The following is a 15520-nucleotide window of genomic DNA, read 5'->3' as shown; positions in this document are numbered from 1 at the left end:
TAACTGACATCTGGAACAGAAACAAACTCAAGGAGATGGGCATTTTAACTCAGCCAATTCTTACCACTGCCTTATGAAACTCTGGGTATCACAGTAACTAAGTTAAAGGTTATTTATGGGACCATGATGGAAAACAAAGTGACTGAAAATAAATACTACATGATCTCTTCAGCCTCTGACAGACACGCTCATGCATTTCATTTTCCAGCCTTAGCTTGGAACTTTCTGGTACTGAATGAACATATTTCTTTCTTACATTAAAAGCAATCTAATTCTAAATTGGAAATTATGCTACTTTTTCTGGGTAGGAGATTCTAAACTCACTACACCATCGACAAAGAACAGTTTAACCTAATAAAGGAACAACAGGACGGAACAAAAGTGAAACATAATCGGGAATGATATTACATACAGGGAAAACATAATATGAAACTTACAAATAGAAAAGGAGATAAGGTTGGAATTGTATGTACATGTGAGCTAATGAATCATCCGAGATATGGAGAAACACCTCTATAGCAAACTACTACTAAAAAAATCTGAGCAACTTATACCTTAGCAAAGTATGCAGATCTTGATAATAAATACCTAATTAATTTTTTATTATTTTTAATTATATATATGCATTTTTCACATGCATGTGCATGTAGGTTCCCATGAAGGCCAGAGGTGTCATATTCCCCTGGAGCTGAAGTTGCAGGCAGTTTCAAGCGGCCTGGTGTTGAAATCTGGAAAGCCACTCTTGACTGTGGAGCTGTGTCTCTAGTCCCTGAATGCCTAAATGTAAAGTAATATTCCCTAAAGCTATATTGACCTTTGCAGTAAGCACACATTAAAGATGCATATACAATCATAAATTTGAGCTGGCAATATTTGCTTAGCATGGCCAAGGCCCTGGGCCTGTTCCCCAGAATTGCCAAACGAAAGTTAAAAACAAAACAATATAAAATCACAAATTTAAAAGGATATGTGCCATTGTAAACAAAAATTTAGCGTCAGCATAAGAAATTATAATCACTTGTTTTATTAATTACATTGCATTATATGAGAGCATTTAAGAAAACAATGTTAAGGTTTTAAGGATGTTAGTATGGGGTTGGATAGATGGCTCAGAGTGGGTGATTCCCAGCACCCACATGGCAGCTTGCAACCTCCTACAACTACAGTACAAGGGATTCTGGCCCCAGTGGGCACCAGGCTTGAATGTGGTACACAAACAAAACACCCATACACATAAGATGAAATTTTAAAGAAAGGTTGGAAGGTAGTAGTGTAGCTCAGGTTCTAAGCACGTGCCTAGCATGAACAGAAGCCTGGGTTCAATTTCCAGCACTGAAAGACAATATAGGTGAATGATTTGACTATTCTGCATTATATCATTTCTTAAATAGGGAAAAATATACTGCTAACCAAGCTCAGGCAACAGATAATAAAAGTACTAACTATACTCACTCCAGGGTACTGGCTGGCATGTGGTGTAAGATTCTTAAAGGCCCATTGGATGTTCTGGTGAGAAGCCAGTTGTCGAGTAAATGCAGGCGATTGCTCACAGCAGAGCCTCAGAATGCCGTAGTAGGCAGGCAGCATCCCACGGTTAAAAAGCACCACATCCTGATCATCATGGTCAGCAAGGATGTAATTGAAGGCAATGTTCTTGGTTACCACTGGGTTTTGAACAATAAGGCGGATATTCTCTGGACAGTCAGCACACACATTGTACCAAAATGAAAGCAAAGCCTGTTTATTGTGATTTGTAGCTATTGCTGGCTCAGAAAGCTTAGGCTGGAAAAGGTTCCACAAATCCATGAAATATGTGGAAAACATCAGCTTCTCAGTTTTGGAAATTAAACAGTAAGTCATAAAGCTAAAATAGGGCACTAGCTTTGTAGTGCCATGAACAGCAGCATCAACATAAAGTTTGGCTCTTGAGAGCAAACCAAGTAGCACGTTGTAGACCTGATGTAGGACTACTGTTGTGTCTGGACTGAGTGGAAGGTCACGGGTTGGGATGTGCAAAGACCTTGTTGACCGGAACATCTGGCGGAATGAATTGCTTGGTATAAGGGACACCAGAAGATAAGCTGCAGCTATAAAATGTAAAACAAAACTGTCAGATCCTTGTAAGATTTAAGTAGACTTGAAGAGCAGTTATTAAAACACAAAACCACTCTTCCCTTTATCAATAAAAATGAATAAAAATTAAGGGACATGACATTTTTTAAATATGCTTCTGATTTACCTTTGGTCCAGAAGAAAGATTCCCACAGGGTAAGGAGGTAGAACGTTCCCCCCATTCTGCCACTGCTGTATTTTAAGTGGCAACAATAATCAACATTATGAAAACTGTTTTTCTTTTTTTTGGAGACGGACTCTCATGCTACTCAAGCTAACCCTGAATTCTTGACTCTTTTCCTTCATCTACTAAGCACTAGCTATCAGAACTAGTTTTCAACCTATTTTGTTCAGTTCTTCCACAATATAGAATTCTCATATCTTTTTTTTCTCCCCTTTCCCAAGGCAGGGTTTCTCTGTGTAGCCCTGGCTGTCCTGAACTCACTGTAGACCAGGCTGGCCTCGAACTCACAAAGATTTACCTGCCTCTGCCTCCCAAGTGCTGGGATTAAAGGCTGTCACCACTGCTGAATTCTCCTATGTTATCATTTATTTTTTCTGAAAAATGACTTAATAATGGCTTAATAAGGAGAAAAAAAAGCCAACATTTAGAATGAAAGGTCTTCATACATAGAATCATTTAATGTTTTAGATATTAAGTGTTACTTTAAAAACACCCTAGTAAGTTACTTTGTAATAATTTAAAGATAATGCCATATGACATACTTAATAAATATATTAGTCTGCGTATATCACTAACTCTTGAGATTCCCTTCCTACTTTCTGGGGAGACAGAGGGTTGAGTTGTGTGGTGCAGGCTGCTCCTCATCTTCTGGAGCTGCTGCAGTATGTCACTTCCTGGGATTTACGGCACTGCTGGCTACAAAGTCCTCTGCAAGTCTTCTAGGGAAATTCATTTTTAAGATTCCTCCCTGCTTTGGGGAACTGCTTCTCAATGAAACTGTTTGCCCCTTGTTCCTTGCCAACAGTCTTCTGAAGGCTAACTAGAACTAAGAGACTCCCACACTAAGCATGTCATTAGGCCTATTATCATCATTCTGCTGCTGGTGACTTATTAGATGTTATCAGGTCTTGTTTCATACTATGAAATGCGGAAGAAATCTACTTCCACTGCTATATAGTAAATCTTCAGCTTTTGGGGTATTTTGCTTGTTATGTTTTGTGAGATAGGGTTTCTCTGTGTAGCCATGGCCAATTCTGGTAATGAATATGTAGATCAGACTGTCCTTGATTTCATAGATCTCTGCCTGTCTCTGTTTCCCAAATGCTGATGCTGACAGTGTGCCCCACTATGTCAAGCCCTTAACTATTTTAGTACTCGGGGACTCAAATTTTCTTTTCTCAATAATCAGCTATTTGTTAAAGCTATTTTGTAGTTTTTATAAGGTCTTTAGTTTACGTTATTTTAAAACAGCCATTCTTTTCAAATATTTGGACACTAATATTAAAAGCAATTTTTCAGTTTTCAATGATGTAACTTTTAAAATGGTACCTAACAATTTGTTTCTTAACTAAAGGCATTTTTTTTTTGTTTGTTTGTTTAAGAGACAGATTTTGGCTAAGCTGCTCCACTGCCCCAATCCCTGAAGCTACAGGACTGTAAGCGCATCCTACCATGTCAAGATGCTCACTGAGCAGGTGTAAAAGTAATGCCACTGGACATGTTTGCATACAAGTCCTAAAATGGCATTATAAAGGGGAAGACACATGCTTATCTTAAAGGATCTTTGTGGGAAATTTTTCTTTTTTTTCTTTTGGAGACAAGATTTCTCTGTGCAGCTCTGGCTACCCTGGAACTCACTCTGTAGACCTGGCTGACCTCAAACTCAGAGATCCAGCTGCCTCTGCCTCCTGAGTGCTGGGATCAAAGGTGTGGCACAAAGTGCTATGTATGGCCTTTTGTGATATTAACATCACAATATCAGTACTATGTAGAAGAGTTCATTTCCACAGTACTATCATGAACATCAGTGTAACATTTGGGTAAATAAAGTATCAAAGGGGGAGAAGCAAAGTTCTGGGCAGAGTACTAATGCAAATCCACTGGTAACCTAAACTGAAAGGCTTTTTTCTCAAATAAGCCTCTGGCTTCACACGGGAGGAACACACATAACTCCCACATAACTCTCACCAAGTTTCTACTACCATTAACATTTATTATTATTATGCTAAATTAATATGATTAAGGACATAATGGTGCTTTTGTTTGCTTCCAGGATCCTGTCTGGACACACAACATTTTAACTAGCAGATCCCCTTAAGCTCTTCTTGGTTCTGGTAAGTTTCTCAGACTTCTTGTCCCTGATAACTTTGATAACTCTGATGAGTAATAGGAAGCTCACAGAGTGCCTCTCAAACCAAGGTTATGTTTAAAACGGATTATCTAGGGGTTAGGAGTTTGGAAGAAGACCACAGACTGCAGCACATCAGAAGTACACTCTTCAACTGGGATTTTTGATAGTAACCCTGACCATTTGCCTGGAAGCCACATTCCCTCACTATCAGGTTATTCTAACACTCATTTCTACTACATCACTAAGCTACTACCAAGGAGAGTATATACAAATTATTCACTACTCTCTTTTATGGATTTATCTTTATTTGTTGAGCTGTGTTGTTGCTTGCCTTTCTGTCTGTGCACCAGTTGAATCCTGGTGCCTCTGAGGCAACAGGAGGGTATCAAATCACTCAGAACTGGAGTCACAGGAGGTTGTGAGCTGCCACATGAGTGCTGGGAATCAGAGTTTGTAAATGTCATTTTATACTTCGGATAGGAACACAGAGTACTGTAATTATTTGTTACTGAAATTGTTGTGGTTTTAGCAACTGGGAGTTCTCTCAGGAGTTCTGTCTCTTTGGTGTGGTCATGTTATTTAGCATATTATTTCCTCACTTAAGGCACTGTACTCATCTTTAAGGCACCAGCTTGGCTTTATTATCATCCGTGCTAAAATTGGTCTTTTCTCTACAGAGCCATGAATCTGTATTTTATTGGGGAACTGTGTTTATAAAACAACATATGTATATCAGATCTGTATATCACTGACGCTAGTCCTCTCAACTGGGAAACAGCTTTTCTTTTCATTGAAAAATTTTCCAAAATTAATTACTTTGATTTCATTTCTTTGAACTAGCAAAAGTGAATACATTGTTTATTAACAATCAATTTCCTGCTGGATGACACCGGCACACACCTTTAATCCCAACATTAGGGGAGGCAGGGACAGGTAGATCTCTGAGTTCAAGGCCAACCAGGTCTATAGATGAGGTTCCAAGATAGCCAAAGTTACACAGAGAAACCTTGTCTCAAAAACCAAACAAACAAAACACAAGAAAAACAAAAAACTTCTGCCTTGTAAAATGTCTTCTTTGTGCTACGTCAACCTATCTTCTAAGAATTGCTATTCATTCTCTAATGGCTTATACACAAGATGTATATTACTTAACTCTCATAACTAAATACATGATTTCTGTCCTAATTCCATTTTAATCTTATTTAGCCTATTCAAGAGTTACTTTGTTTTTTAGAGACAGGGTCTCATTATGTATGTATGTAGGTTGTCCTGGAATCAAGAGTTGCTTTTAAGAAAGAATTTTCTTAGCCAGGCGGCGGTGGTGTACGCCTTTAATTCCAGCACTTGGGAGGCAGAGGCAAGCGGATCTCTGTGAGTTCGAGACCAGTCTGGTCTACAAGAGCTAGTTCAAAAAAAAGAAAGAATTTTCTTATATTTTACTTTCTTCAGTAACACTTAAATACAATAGATAAGCACAGCATCATGATTTTCAAATATTAAGAAAACAAAATGAAATAAAACTGGCCTTCTATGATACCTCTCAGAGCTTTACATAATAATGGGCATTATCAGTGAGTTACCTTCACCCCGCCCCCAGAAATACCTAAAAATAGAACCAAAAAAAAAAAAAAAAAAAAAACAGTAAAACAAACCTAAAGTTTGGAACAATAAATAATTGGCTAAATTTTAAGCAGTTGACTTACAAGTCCTGACTCTAGGATAATTGTGAGCCAAAAGAAATCGCTCGACCCAATTTTCCATATTCTGAAGAACCCAGCTGTGTGCCAGCTTATTTCGGGGTGTCTGCACTGCCAACCAGTCCAGACACTGAGAAGGATTGTATTCAATAACCTATGAATGAAATAACAAAACAGGACATAAGATAACAGAATGAGCACCTGATTTTTTACTTTCTTTTGATAAATGTAATTAAGTATTTAGTTGACTTTTTTTTTCCTAGATTTTATTTGTATAAGTGTCTTGACTACGTACTTAGATGTGCACCATGTGTGCCTGTTCCTGAGGAGACAGAAGAGGGTCTCAGATCCCCTCAAACTAGTTATATGAGTGGTTGTAGGTGATGGGAATTGAACCTAGGTCTTCTGCAAGAACAAGAAATGCTCTTAACTACTGGGCCATTTCTTCAGGCCAAATTTTTTTTTCTTTTCCTTTAAGCTAGTTTTTACAGAAGTTTTAACATGTTTTCCTACTATGCTCAAAGTGCAGGAAAAGCTCAGGAAAATTTGTTGCTAGTTTAAAATAACCCGGGACAATTATGAGAATCCAATGAACTTGCTAAGTTTATTTTCTTAAACATATTTGGTTGGTGATAGAATACTGGCACAACATGAACTAAATCCTGAATTTTTTTTCATCTGCTTCTTTTTCTTAGTCTATGTCCAAACTATTACTATTACATGAGAATGCAAAAGAGTTCACTGAATTGCTATGGGGATTCTTTTCATAGGAATGGGAAACGAAGCCATTTAGAGCAATGGATGGCAATCTCTCTATAAGATAGGCTAAATTCTATGGCTGTTTTTTCCTGTTATTTTATTTGGGCATTGCTAAGCTTACTATTTATTGCCTCCTGAATGACCTTTAGGTCACAACAGCACAGTTGAACACTATTAACAGAAATGTGCAATCTATTAAAGCTTAAACAAAATGACCAAAAAAAGGGTTTACTGAGCACTGGCCTAAAGGTTTCCAGTCCTCACCAAGAAAACTGTTCTGACAGCAATGACTCTGGAAGAAAAGAAGTAGTATTTGATATTTCTTCTGCCTGCATCAATTGCTAAAAATATTTGGTTTATGTTTTGAGAGCTTCTGGCTGCTTTATGGAATTTTCTTGAGGAAGATTATTCTTAGTAACAACTTCATACTGTGTAAAGTCATTTGATCCAAATAATTAGAAATAGAAATGGAAGATGGTGGTAACAGTATAAAAAAAGCAAAGTCCATGAAGGCAAGGCTGGATGGAAAATATCTATACCTTCCATTCAATTTTGCTATATTTTGTTTTGCGTTAAGGAAAATTACTCTAAAAAAAAATTAAAAAAACAACAACAAAAGAAAATCTCTGGGAAAATAAAAGATTGGAAGCATGTACTTCAAAACTTACCTCCCATATCCTCTGCAGAATGTAGGACGCAAAGGGAGGCATTCCTGGAGGTCCACCAGCAAATTCCATTAGCATGGTCAACAATTTAAAGAAAGGATTGGCTGCCTGTAAGACACAAATCACTCTTTTAGTCTCATTTAAATCTGCTCTTCTGAGCTGGCAGAGCTTAGTCAGCACTCCTGAATATGAACTTAAAACTACCACAAAATGTCCCGTCAGAAGATACAACCAATTAAATAGAGGCAACTGAATAGAAATCTCTGGTGTCAAATGTACTTAGCAAAAAAGTAATTCAAGATTTAATTTGTTTATAAATTTATAACTAACCATTATATAGTTATGGTATAGGTAATATTTTGAAATACATACACACACACTCTATGTAATGGCTAAATACATGTGTTAACTCACATATTTATCTTGTTTTGCATTAAGAACAGAAATCTATCCTCAAAACCATTTTTCATGTGCACAGTATGTTATTTGTTAAGTTCAAGGTTATAAAAGTAATCGCTGGAAGCCTAGCGGTGGTGGCGCACGCCTTTAATCCCAGCACTCGGGAGGCAGAGGCAGGCGGATCTCTGTGAGTTCGAGACCAGTCTGGCCTACAGAGCTAGTTCCAGGACAGGCTCCAAAACCACAGAGAAACCCTGTCTCGAAAAACCAAAAGTAATCACTGGAATTCACTTCTCCTGTCTAATTTTCAATGTATTTTTATCAATGAAATAAGTATGTTTCTACCTGTACCAATTTCTGATCCCCAAAGAAAGCCCTTATATTGCTCTTAAACATGGACTAAAGTAGCTAAAGACTTCTAATTTTATGAAAAATGACTTGTTTCTGTTGGCAGGTAATGGAAGGTAGAATTTGAGATAGGGTCTCTCTATGTCATGGAAGTCACTATAAAGAGTAGACTGGCCTTGAAGTCACAGAGATCCACCTTCCTCTGCCTCCTGAGTGCTGGGATTGTTAAATGCTTCTGTTTAATAAAAATATTCATGATTCTGTACTTTACCATCCATATATTCCTCCATAAATACAGAATTTTGGACAGTTTATGATATACGCTTTAAGCCAAACAACTTTGAACTTGGAATACAAGTAACACTCAGATATACTGAATTTACATGTATAAATTCTTATTTAGTTGGAAAACTATATTCACTATAAAAAGAAAATTAACTGTTAGTTCAGTTATTATGCTTATTAGCAAACTCTTACATACCTCAGGTGTCAACTTTGCTATCGAAGTGAAAAGCATAGATACAATCTGAAACAGAAAAAGCAGGATTTCAGAATATTCTTTTAAAAATTATCAAAAACGTTGAAGACTGCTTTTAGTACTTACATGTTCTGCAAGTCGATTATTGTATCGACACAGACTAAAAATTAGATTACAAGTTTGTCTTATATTGATGCCATCACGAATATGTTGAAATAAGAAGGGAAATCCCTGTTAAGAACAAAAATTATTCATTTAAGAACTGTCATATTATGATTTTTAGAATGATTAAACTATTTAATATTAGTCAAGGTATTACCTTTCCTCCTGTTAATGCAGCCATGTCAGTCTGTGATAATGTCAAATGCCTAAAAGAAAATATTAGTGGAAATAAATCTTTTCCATGTGTACTACTTTGTAGCTATTAACAGCATGACATGCATGAAACCTGTCAATTCTATTATAACCATATCAACCTGCCATCATAAATTTTGGGGGGAAGGGAAGTGTTTGATGGCTAGATTTGCTTGCTAAGCATCTCAGGTAATTTTCCAAGATTGGAATATGGAACACCAAGACTACTTTATTTCCATGTCATTAAATCCATAGAATTACTGTATTAAAATGCTAGGATGGGTCTAATTTTATTTTGACAGCTGTTTTTCTAACATGAGTATTTAAAATAAAATGAAATTCTAAGAAATATTGTTTTTCCATGTAATTTAAAATTAATACATTTAACTTATACAAAAATTCAGATGTTAAAAAAATAGGATAGTGGCAAGTATCCCATCACTCAAGTTCAAATTTACCCAAATCTTAGCCAATCCTGTTTCACTTTTACCAACAGCCATTCAATATGCATTATTCTGAGGCAAATTCCAGGTATTTTAGCATTTAATCCATAAATCTCAATACATATCTCAGGTAAATTTCAAAAAAAAAAAAGCATAACCAATAATACCATTATTCATGCCTGAAGTGAAACAACAAATCCTTACTATCTTACAATATCCGTGCACAAATTTCCTAAGGTGTCTAAAAATACTTTATAGTTAATTTGTTTCGGTCTGGATCTGAATGAAAGTCTTTTGTTACAATTGGTTTTAATGTCTTTAAATTTTTAAATCTACTTGTTTCCCTTGGCACTTCACTGCAACTTATCCATTGAAGAAAGCAGCTTTGTCCTGTAGCGATTCCAATATTTATGTTTTGCTAATTGTATCCTGATGGTGTTGTTTTATCACATTCCTCTCCTCCTGTAAAATGATAGGCAGATCTAAAGACTTGATCAGATCTAGGCTTCACTTTGTAATCAAGGGTATTTTGTAGATGGTGATGTGGCTTTTCCTCAGGGAGACACATAATGAAGGGTTAGTCTTTATGACATTTTCCACCAGTGATGACCTTGGAAGCATTATTTCACTTAGGGTCACAAGAGAGTGATTTTTCTAATTCCAACACTCTTTGCTCATTTATTAGTTGAGACAGCTCTGTATTGATGAACTTGCCCTCATCCACCATCAGTTGACATCAACTTTTATTTCTTGCAGGTAAGAGAAACATATCCTTTACACCATTTCCTTTCCACTTTTCAAAGTAAAGATTAGATTTCTCAGTATATTTCAAAAGTTGCCAACACGTTTTTCAAATTTTCTTTTACTGTATCATTCTGAGATTATCAATGTAAACATCTTGATGTGTTTTACATTCCATCACAGGTATTTTTACTTTTGATGTGTACCTTGTCCAACATAAGAGCAACAGAAACTCCTAAAGTACACTGTTGAGTTCTTTAAACATGACCCCAGAGTAGTCTATTTAGTCTCTGTGCTTCTTAAAATAAAAAACATTCCAAGATTCTCACTCATTTCTTGCTCAAAACCTGAGCACAAAATACTTTCAGAATAATTCTAATTATATTAGCAACAACATAAGACAGCTTAAAATAATTTTGCAATTACTTCTTGTCTTTCGTGTACATCCTGTTAGAAACTGACAGTTAACATGTTCTTTAATTCCTCTCCAGTGGCTAGATCACCTTCATCTTTGATTTAAAATACCGCTTCTTATATACTTACTTATACAGAACATTTACAGGATTCAAAAACTAAAGCTACAAACCAAAAACATATGGTTTTGTCAACCTTCCATTTCTGTGCCCCTCCATCTTGTTTTCTCTCAAAACCATATTATTGATCGATGATTTGATTTATAGCTAATTCTTGATATTTGAGTAGTCACATTCTATGAAGGTACAAACAATGAATTACCAAAAACCAAATCATCGTTGTTATGGAATGAAAACAAAGAACTAGGCCCCTGTGAACATGTTGTCACAAAGTTATCAATAGAGCAATACAGTACCATAGAGCAATACAGGTGTTTTTGTTTAATGACACCTTATTTAAAATGTATGACTAGTTAATTGACATTAAACTTACAACCAACAATACTGGACTCATGCCTGAATGAAACTTTACTATATTCATTTCCACTGAGGGACATCACAGCCTTCCTTATGCTCAGGAACACTAAACAGCACTACAGCACTATTCTTGGGAACCATTTAAACAGTGACATAACCAAAGGAAAAGCACAAATATTTTTTAAATGTGGCATACATCATGAAAAGTACATTTGTTTACAACATGAATATCAAAACAAGACAGCAGATCACTGCCTTGTCTGACCTCTGCTGGGAAAGCATGTGTCAGGAAACTCCAATTTTTCACCATTCTGAATACCTATGTGTCAGTGGATAACTGGGATAGCTCCTCACAGTACTGATTTTTGGGATTATAGAAAAATTTAGCAAGTATCTGCCTTTGTAAATAGGAAATGCATGAATCAGGATTGTCCATATACACATGCATTCGCTTTCTTAGTTTCGCTTTTCCTAAGTGTAGCATAATATATACAATCTTCCCTACCTTGTCTTTTGAAGGGAGCAGAGGAAAAGGGAGGATTTGTGTATAATAATTTCTACATGGTAACACAGATGAATTCCACATTTCATTAAGGAAAAGCAAAAGCAAAACTACAGTGGACTTGAGTGGATTTCTTGATTTTTCAATGACTAGTCCCCTTCTGATGAACATTTAGCTGTCTCCAATTTTTTTGACACTAGAAATGGTATTTTAATAAATACCTCTCCATATATATCTTTCTGTTTGGGGTAGATCCCTTGAGTATAGGTGCTGGGATAAAGAATCAAAGTCCATTTAATTTTGCCAGATATTTTACTACAGATTTCTTCAATAGCTGTTTCTAGCACGACTCAGACGAGTTAGATAGAAAAGACTGAAATTCGTGAGCCACAAGAGTTGAAGTGATATTATTATTTAAAAAGATTTATGTAATAAAAACCGAAGTGATAGAACAATTATGTATAAAGAATAAAACCAAACACGCTGTAAGCATTTTGAATGTTGAAACATTTCACCTTTCTGAGCGAGACTGTTCAACCAAAAGAGCAACTAAAGCTATCATCTTTTCAAGGGCAGCGGGTCTGTACTTTTCTTCTGCCAGAGAGAGTATATCTTCTTCTTCTTCCTCTTCTTCCCCTTCTTCCTCTGACAATACTTCAACTTGAGGCTAATTGGAACAAAATTTAATTTTAATATGCTATTAGTCTTAATATCATATTGAAAACAGTTGACTTATTTCAATATAACTACCAGAAAGATATGGCAAGAGCATGCATAAGGGAAAAAAAAAAATCATTCGAAGGTCAAAACCTAACATGACACAGCCGAAGTGACAATCAGGACACTTTTAGATAGGTTGGAGGAACTATACAGAACAATAGTTCTTAAAATTATTCATCCCAGATAAACCCTTTAATAACTTTTGTTTTATTTCAATCAACCTATTTGGGTGATTAATTAATATAAAAAATTATGAATATAATAGGAGTATTTCCTACTGAATAAAATGCCAGTCACACATACAAAAGAATCTTAATTTGTAGTTTCTAGATGATTTAAAGTAGCAGATATTTCAGAGAGAAATTCACTCCAGCTCTGAAATTCAAGAGGCTATCAGGAATGGTAGTAGTCAATTGTCTAAGACAGGAGATTAATAAATCTGAGGTGAGTCTAGAATAAATAACAAGATCCTGTCTTAATAAGGGAGGGAGGGAGGGTGGGCGGGCAAGAAGAAGAAAAACAGAAAAAACAGGTAGCCATACAGGCTGGAACTGGATTAAAACCAACTCATGAACTTTTAAGAAGCAGCAGTTTGACCACAGATCAAAACCCAAATTACTGTGATCTAAAACAAGCCAAATTCTCTAAACTTCAATTGCCTCTTATATATTATGGTGAAACAAACTGTACTCTTAAGCATATGAGAAGGATTACAAATAGTTCGCAAAATCCAATCACAATAGAATGTAGTTGACAATACGAAATCCATCCATACTTTAAAGTGAAGCACAAAAAAAAAAAAAAAAAAGTGAAGCACAATCACCAAAACCATAAATGCAAACAACACATGGCTTCAAAGATGCCATGGTTAAATTGTGGCTACCAGGATGAAGTCTATTACTTTGTTCCACACCTACTAATGAAATTTGTTTTCCTACTTGGTATATGCACTAAAGTACCAGTACCAAAACCCTTAATGTTACCAAACAAAAAGACAGAAGGGACTTTAGAGGTTTCTAGGACTGTGACTCTGCATGATGTGAACAACTAGACGCATGGCCTCTGTTGCACTGACATATAACAAAACTGTACTTACATTTTCAGGTCCTTTGGTTCCCATATAGAAATGTACCATTGTAGATATGGCTTGTAATGAAAGCAGAAACTGGCTCTAAAAACAAGTGATTTGAATTTTTAAATAAAAAAATGAATTGGACATGCTAAAAGGGTATATAATTAAAAACAAACAAATAAGAATTAGCCTTACCTCTTCTTCACCCATCTTGGCAAATTCATAAAGGAAAGCGAAATACTCTGTAAGATGTTTGCTGTGAGGTTTTACACCATGTTCCATAATTAACAACAGAGTTCTAACAAAACGAGTGACACATGAACGACCACCAATATCTTCTACTGAGGCATCCATATCATCTGACCTGAAAAAAAAAAACAAAACACAAAAACAAATACACCTTATAGAACACAGTAAATCTGCAGACAGATACTATATGGGATGAAACTACTCTTTTTGTTTTATGAGACAAGGTCTGGTTGTGTGGCCCTGGCTAGTATGGAAATGGCTTTATAGATCAGGCTGGCACGAACTCATAGAGATTAGCCTGCTTCTGCCTAATGCTGGGATTAAAGCATTAATCACCATGATAGGAGAACAAACTTTAAACTGCAACTTACATCCATTAATTTTGTGAAACAAATAGAGCCGGGTGGTGGTGGCGCACGCCTTTAATCCCAGCACTTGGGAGGCGGAGGCAGGCGGATCTCTGCAAGTTCGAGACCAGCCTGGTCTATAAGAGCTAGTTCCAGGACAGGCACAAAACCACAGAGAAACCCTGTCTCGAAAAACAAAAAATAAATAAAAATGAATGAATGAATGAATAAATAAATAAATAAAAATTGTGAAGCAAGCCGGGCGGTGGTGGCGCACGCCTTTAATCCCAGCACTCGGGAGGCAGAGGCAGGCGGATCTCTGCAAGTTTGAGACCAGCCTGGTCTACAGAGCTAGTTCCAGGACACGCTCCAAAGCCACAGAGAAACCCTGTCTCGAAAAACCAAAAAAAAAAAAAAAGTGAAACAAATAGCAACTTCAATTATGGAAGTAGTTATGTTCCTGCTACTGAGACTACATCACTCCATACAAAAAGTCAGTTGTTGAGAATCCTAAAGACGCACTTAATGAAAATTTCAACAAATAGTGTTCCTTTCTTGACATGCATTATTAGAGACAAATTTTTTATAGCACAAAACAAATATAACCTTATAGATATTTAAAAGTCTTTTTTCTAAAAGGACTTCTTACCCATCTTCCATTCCTGGCTGTAGATAGAGATGAGCATGCACAGGTCTTAATCTCTGAATCACATGGATACATAAACGCTGAAACATCTTTAAAGAAGAAACTCACATTAGGTAACAGACACTACAAATGAAGCATGTCTAGGTGTTGGCACACACCTGTAATGTTAGGATACAGGAGGCAAAAGCATGAGAACCGTACACTTGAAGCCACTCTGTACTTTAGGTAGTAAGACCTTCTTTGAGCAGTAACAGAGATTGCAGGGATAGCTCAAAGGTGAAGTGAATCTCACTATGCACCAGGCCCTGGGTACAATTCCTCAGTACCAGAAAATTATTTTTAAAAATTCAGCTTTATGATAAGAGAGACAATTCAAACTATTGGTTTCAGAATATAGATAATGATACTTTCCCAGCTGGGGCACATGAGGAGAAGAATACAGTGGAGAGAAACACAGTGGTGCAGCCTCTGTAGTAAAAAACTAAACACGTTAAATCTAAGAATGTTACTAGCAACCCATTTTTCAAAGATATGGAGAACAAAATTAAAATACAGATCAAAACAAAATCTTATAGGCAAACGGCTACATCTGCATCCAAAATAGTCAGAAAATAGCAATAAAGCTGTATGTGGTGCCCCACCCTTATAACCCTTGCACTCTGTAGGCAGAAACACAAGGACTGCTGCAAGTTCCAGGTCAGCCTGGTCTATCTACCTAGTGAGTTCCAGGTCAGCCTGGTCTATCTACCTAGTGAGTTCCAGGTCAGCCTGGTCTATCTACCT

The 15520-nt window shown here is 36.4% G+C and overlaps 1 protein-coding gene across 1 annotated transcript in view; it reads right to left on the bottom strand.

Annotated features, from left to right (window-relative positions):
• Nucleotides 1–15520, bottom strand: part of Usp34 (ubiquitin specific peptidase 34) — a 180481-nt gene that overhangs the window by 21567 nt on the left and 143394 nt on the right. The window contains exons 59-68 of the mRNA XM_013353501.1: nucleotides 14741–14826; nucleotides 13691–13859; nucleotides 13520–13594; nucleotides 12219–12370; nucleotides 9093–9141; nucleotides 8900–9004; nucleotides 8777–8821; nucleotides 7552–7656; nucleotides 6131–6278; nucleotides 1453–2087 (exon numbers count right to left, since the gene is read on the bottom strand). Of these exons, the coding sequence (XP_013208955.1) occupies nucleotides 1453–2087; nucleotides 6131–6278; nucleotides 7552–7656; nucleotides 8777–8821; nucleotides 8900–9004; nucleotides 9093–9141; nucleotides 12219–12370; nucleotides 13520–13594; nucleotides 13691–13859; nucleotides 14741–14826 (1569 nt within the window). The remainder of the gene's footprint in view (nucleotides 1–1452; nucleotides 2088–6130; nucleotides 6279–7551; nucleotides 7657–8776; nucleotides 8822–8899; nucleotides 9005–9092; nucleotides 9142–12218; nucleotides 12371–13519; nucleotides 13595–13690; nucleotides 13860–14740; nucleotides 14827–15520) is intronic.

The sequence above is a fragment of the Microtus ochrogaster genome, unplaced genomic scaffold (genome assembly GCF_000317375.1).
Source record: "Microtus ochrogaster isolate Prairie Vole_2 unplaced genomic scaffold, MicOch1.0 UNK9, whole genome shotgun sequence".
Lineage (NCBI taxonomy): Eukaryota > Metazoa > Chordata > Mammalia > Rodentia > Cricetidae > Microtus > Microtus ochrogaster.
This window is presented reverse-complemented; position numbering and strand designations above follow the sequence as displayed.